The sequence below is a fragment of the Egretta garzetta genome, unplaced genomic scaffold, assembly GCF_000687185.1.
Source record: "Egretta garzetta isolate BGI_Z169 unplaced genomic scaffold, ASM68718v1 scaffold1, whole genome shotgun sequence".
NCBI lineage: Eukaryota > Metazoa > Chordata > Aves > Pelecaniformes > Ardeidae > Egretta > Egretta garzetta.
This window is the reverse complement of record NW_009258542.1, coordinates 1,104,107-1,110,207: the sequence shown is the minus strand read 5'-3', so window position 1 is coordinate 1,110,207 and position 6,101 is coordinate 1,104,107. Positions and strand designations below refer to the sequence as shown.

The window sequence follows — 6,101 nt, the reverse complement described above, 5'->3', positions numbered from 1 at the left end:
GGGGCAAATGGAGCACGTGTAAGGACCTTATCGCCCTCTGCACTGCCTGGCAGGAGGGGGTAGTGAGGGGGGGGGTTGGTCACTTCTCCCTGGTAATGGGCAATAGGACGAGGGGAAATGGCCTCAAGTTGTGCCAGGGCAGGGTTAGGTTGGACATTAGGAAAACTTTTTTCCCTGAAAGGGCTGTCAAGCACTGGAAGGGGCTGCCCAGGGAAGGGGTCGAGTCCCCATCCCTGGGGGGATTTAAAAGCCGGGCAGACGAGGTGCTTAGGGCCAGGGTTTAGTGGTGGGATGGCAGGGTTAGGGGAATGGTTGGGCTTGATGATCTCAAAGGTCTTTTCCAACCTAAATGATTCTGTGATTCTGTGACCAGGACAGCAATAGATACAAACCCAACTTAGATCTGTGCTGTTGCTGAACTGAATCATAGGGTAAATGAATGAGATAAAGAGAAGCTGCTTCTGTGAGAGGGGAAATCAAGCTTTTACAATGCTCATTAAAAGTTAAATTTAAGGATGAATAAAGACACTTTGGATATTTAATCAGATATTATTTCTGGATATAACTACTGCAGATAAATCCCCGACCTTTCCTGATCCAGAGCTCAGCAATGACTGGAAGAGCTTGGGACTTCCATCTGCAAGGACCGCTCCTGTTCCTTACCTCTGCTATGGCCAAGCCCTGCGGAAGGCCCAGTCCTAACCTCTTCCTTAGTGGTGGAGCGGTGGGCTCCGCAGGGGGAGGACACACGTTTGTAGGTGTCTTCTGCTCAAGTTCAAGCATGTGAGGGACGGAGGGAAAACTCCTGATTTACAGAATGGGTTGGCACTTCAAGTGCATGGCAGAAATGGTGATCTGTGTTGGCTGGACAACGCCGTGCAGGGATACCAAAAGATCAGGGATAGGGCCAGTACTAAGCCAAGGCTAATAAGGCCTGCTTAGCTGGGTTTGCCTGTACAAAAGGGTTTCTACACCGCTGCTTCTTGCTTGTACCCTTGTGCTTGTGTTTATCAGTGGTCAGCGGTATGGTAGGCTGTGCCCCACTGATTGATGGCACATGGATTCTGTGCTGCATCCATGCTTGGAGAGTGGTTGGGAGTGGTGCTGGAGAGCCCTCCAGGTGCCTCGCAAAAGGCTCTGGAGCTTCTGGATATTAGCACATTCTATGGCACAGGCATCCTGCAACTTGTCTGCTTATGTTGGCTCAGCACTTCAGTATGCTTGCCCAGAAAAATATGGTAGAGCTGTTTTACTGTTTCAGGTTCTTGTGCCATTCATCACGCAAGAAACACCACCAGCAGAGGACTCAAACCAAGCGATTAGTAAAGGACTGCACCGTGCAAGCCATAGGCAGCCAGCGAGCTGGCAGCAGTGAATCTGTGTTTCAATAAGTGATGCGAACAGGGGGAATGCAAAGGAATAAAATTGCGTGTGCCTTGCTGTGGTCCTGGGCTCTGATCCCTTCCTGCTGTGGTCTCGATAAAATGCAGTTTTGTGTCTCTTGCAACACAGCATTCCCGCAAGCCTGTGCAGATGTAAAGTCATCTGCTTTTGAGCTAACGCTACACCTTTTCTGCCGTCTGGAGTTCAATGTCTTAAGCTGTGCTGTAGGCAGCCGCGCTGTACGATCCTCTGCCAGGCGCTGCTGGGAAAATCCCGCACCTTCCGCCTGGCAGCCGGGGAGCGGAGCGGGTCGGTGGCTCTGGCCCAGTCCCTGGTGATGCTCCTGCTGCCTCGTGGGGGCAGGATGGTGATGGGATGGGGGTGGGATGGCGATGGGATGGCGGCGGCATGGTGATGGGATGGCACCAGGGGCAGATGCATCCCCACCAGCTCGGGGGGCCGCCGGGGCGAAAGGCCGGCAGCGGAGGTTTGGCTCCAGGGGGCAGGAGGGAGGGGGGCAGGCTGCGTGCCCTGCCTCCCGCGGCCTCTGCCCAGGGATGCTCTTCCCAGCCCTGGAGCCCAGGGTGGCACCCTTCTCTGTGGGGCTTCTGCCATGTGGAAGTTTTCCCAAACCTTTATCTGGGAGGAAGTAACGCTCCTTAACAAATAGCTGGCTGCGGGCAGCGTTTGCCATGCAGCGGCAGCAAGCTGACTCAGGGATGAATTCTTCCAGCAGGTATTTGGCTCCGCATATTAGTAATTCCTTGAAATTAAATGTGAAAACCTGCAATGGCATGAGTTAATTGAGTTTTACATTCCATTAACTCAAACATTTTAGATCTTACTCTCAGGCAGAATCAGCTGCCTTCAGGACATCCTAATTTGCACCAAATAAATATTTCATTTGTGCTAATAAAAGAAGGGGCTGTTCTTGAACTGTGCGCGTCTGCGTAGAGTGAGGGTAAGTGGGATGTAGTGTGGTGTGTTCATGAGACAATATTGGTTAGCCGGGCTTTTGCAGTGCCGGGGGGCAGGGGTCTCTGCCTCGGGTGTGGTGCAGGCAGGGTGCAAGCGTCGCTGGGGGGCCGGGGTTGACGCTGGCTGGCTCCCCAGGGACAGGTCCCCTCCTGCTGGGCACAAGAGACACTTGGGACAGAGATTTGACCCGAAATTTGTTCCCATCTCCCATTCCCTATTGCTCTTCCACCACCACATGCCGTCAGCTCTCTCCTCTTTGTGTTATGTTTTTACTTCCATGCTTTCACCTTTCTTTTGATTCTTTACTCCATTTTCCTTCATAGAAAGCTGTTGTTGCTCACAGTCATCTCCTGCTTCTCTCTTCCACTCGTTTCTTTCCCAGTTCTCCTTTTACAGTCACGTCTTAATGCTCTAACCTGTCATATGGCTTATCCTGGAAAAAAACCTGCATTTGCACAAAACCACCTCAAAAGCCCCAAGAAGAAACCCAAGGCACTGATGGCCCCCGCCCTGCTGCCCCGGGCAAAGCCTGGGAGGGTCAGTCCCATACCCCAGACATGCAGGTATGGGGTGATGGAGATGGCCTGGAGGTGAAGGCATCTCTCCAGCACATAGATGCTTGGATAGCTGGGTGGAGAGCTGAAAGGATTTATAGGAATTACCTGGGACTCATCAAGCAGGCTGCCTCATGTGCCGTTTTCAAGGATTTGTTATGTCATACGTGATGCTCTTTTTTTCCAGGCAACCTGTTGTCAAAGGCAAAGGTCTCTTCGGGTCATCTCACCTTCATCCTAAATTAATATTTTGACCAACTGCAGACGTAAATGTCTGACATAGCCCAGGGCTCTGCTGCTCAGCAGGCGTGGGAGGTGCCGGATCAGAGGGATGCGGAGGCTGCAATGACTGATTAGTGTTCTGCGCTCGCCTGGGTTACACCTGGTACAAGCCACTGTACTTGTGCCTTTCCTTCAGGAACACCTAATTTATCTCCTTCTCCTTCCTCCCCCCCTCGTTTGAGCAGTGGCACAGCATCGCTGTGAATGTCAGCGACGGCTGCGGGATGAGCACTGTGCTCAGCATGAAGCCATCCCTCTGCTAGGTGTTTATCGCTTCTCTCTTCTCTTCCCTTTCAGCTGCCCAGTTGGATAATATCGGCTTCAGCATTATCAAGAAATGCATACATGCTGTCGAAACACGAGGTAGAGCAGTTCACCAGATGGTCTTGTTTTGGGGGGACGGCCTTGCAGCTGTTTGTAGCATAGCGGTTGCTTACCTGCTCTTTTCATGAGCAAAAATGATTCATTAACCCTTGGAGACCCGCGTTAGATAAACCCTGTACCACGCTCAGGCAGCTGCCTTTGCTGAGACATGCATTTGCCCTGTGGCTGGGGTTAGCAGGGGTTCAGCAAACAGCAGGGGCAGAGTTAGGAAATAACATGCTGGACGTGCAAAACGGGGGAAGAGACCGAAGCCGGGGACTTCGTTTGAGCATCCCTTCACGTGGTACCACTGCAAAGCATTTCCCCTCTTGTGGGACAACAAGTAGATCTGCCTCTCAATCCTTCCCCTAAACTTCTTGCAAAGACTGTTTGTATAGAGAGGGGCTATCTTGTTAGCCTCTGGATGGTATCAAAACCAAATTTTACACTCTTGAATAATTTTGTATGTAGTCGGTGAGAGGGTTTAATTATTTTTTCTATTAGAGAAGCCAAAGAAATGAAAGAAATGTTAGTAGCAATTTTGACATTCTCCTAATAAGCTCTTTATTTTTCCTAGGGATCAATGAGCAAGGGCTCTACCGAATCGTTGGAGTAAACTCTAGAGTTCAAAAGCTGTTGAGTATATTAATGGGTAAGTATCTCGCGTTTTGTTAAAGGCAAGTAGATATTGCTGCTTTGAAGTCTTGCCAGCCGAGAACGGGGGCTCTTGTTGGGGTACCTAATTGTGGTGAATGTGCTCTTAGGGCCACACGCTGTTAGAGGCCAGGAGGTCCCGGGGCACCACTGGCAGGTTACTAAGGTAGGACTCACGTAGGACATTGCTTTAAAAGGTCTTCTGGTGCAGTCACTGGTGTCCTGCTCACACATGCTATGAATTTTGGCAGCCTTCCCAAATGCAAACTAAAATCTTCAAAGAAGTAGCTGAGAGCTTTGGTTTTTAATCTCATACCTGCCACGTTGTTCCCAGAATACTTTTTAATTATTTTCTCTTGTGTGTTGCATGCTGCCTGTGGCTCTTCTTACTTTCCCCTTGGACCTTCTTATGCCTGTTTTAACACGGTCTAGCCCAGACCTTTCAAGCATGCCTTTCCCTCATGCCCGAGGTGTCGGGTCCCGCGGTTCTGGGTGCTTGGGAGGAGAGAAGGTGTCGGGTCACACCACGGCAGAGCTTGGTGTTGACATCGTGGGGCTCCTTTGAGCACTGGCCGCGGTGTGCAGCCCCCCTGCAGCTGCCCAGCAGCCCTCAGAAACCTCTCCCCACCTCCGAGATGACAGGATGGCAAGAGAGAGGCTGTTGGGTTTGCTATGAGGACCTTTGTGCTCCGAACTGGCATACCCGTGGGCCTGATCTGAGCACTGAAATGTGTGGGAACAAACAGGTCTTGTGATTGCCAGTGAGCTGGTCCTTGTTCCTGGTGCAGGGCTGGGACCAGTACGGCTGACTTTTCCTGGAGCGGTTCCTTGTTGGTGGTGTTGGGTTTCCATTGCCCTGTAGACCCTATGTTGGATCGTGCTTGTTGGTCTGCACTGGTGAATCTGTAGCCTGACTCCCAGCCCAGCCTCTGGGCTATAGCCCAGGGGTTATGCTTGACCCAAAAAGAAGTGTGAGACGTTCCCCTCTTTGGTCTTTTCGCTCCCTTCCCAGGCCTTGGCCCCTCCAGCAGAACCACCCCTGCTCCCTGTGCCCTGGTCTGTGGTCCAGGCTGGTGCTGAGGTTGCCTACGGCTCTGTGTGACCAAAGAGACCGTTTCATCCCCTGAACTAGCAGGCAGCATTTCCACCCCTGAGCTGCAGCCCTGCGGGAGTCTGTCCGTCCAGCCGGGTGTGAGACACACGTTTGAAGAACCGTTTTGAGAAAAAACACACTTGGGTTGGAGCAGCGGCAGCTGCCCTCTGCCAGCCCCGCCGAATGCTTCTCACACTTGGCAAACCCCGTATGAAATAGGTGTAGTAATGAGGAAACAAATGCTAAATAATTTGTTAGTGCCCTTATGAATGTGTTTGCTGCTCCCTGTGGGAAATGAGTGACTTTTGTGGTCTTCTTCCTCTCTCCGCTCGGTTATTAGCATTCCTTTGCAATGGGACTTCTTTTTCCTTGCCTTCGCAAAATGCCAGCGCTCCTTCCTCTGTGTATTTCTCCTTGCAAAAAGTTTTAGTCCTTTGTGTTCCACTTTCAACATCTTTCCTTCTCCTCTCCCAATTCCTCCTCCTTCTCCCACTGTTAAGAGGTTCACTGAGCAAAGCCCATGGTGGCCGTTACAGTTGTCAGCGTTAACCTATGCAAAATTGATAATCCAGGAATAATGAGGAAACAGAAGGGTAAGGCTCTAAATCTGAGGCTGACGCAAGGGGACCTCTCTGCACCAGTTTTGCTCTGGCATTTGGAAAGTTCGCTGCAGTCACAAGAGCTGGTGGCTGACTCTTTTATTAGCAGAAGTTTGGCGTAGGTTCCGGGGCATGTGAATATGTCCCGCTAGCCACCCAAGTACGGCAGCTGAAACAGCGGCGGGCTCCGGCGCA

General features: G+C 51.4%; 1 protein-coding gene across 1 annotated transcript in view; it reads left to right on the top strand.

The window, feature by feature from the left end:
- The window catches only part of ARHGAP26 (Rho GTPase activating protein 26), a 152,385-nt gene that overhangs the window by 64,142 nt on the left and 82,142 nt on the right, over window positions 1–6,101 (top strand). The window contains exons 14-15 of the mRNA XM_035902657.1: window positions 3,495–3,560; window positions 4,138–4,212. Coding sequence (XP_035758550.1) covers window positions 3,495–3,560; window positions 4,138–4,212 — 141 coding nt within the window. The remainder of the gene's footprint in view (window positions 1–3,494; window positions 3,561–4,137; window positions 4,213–6,101) is intronic.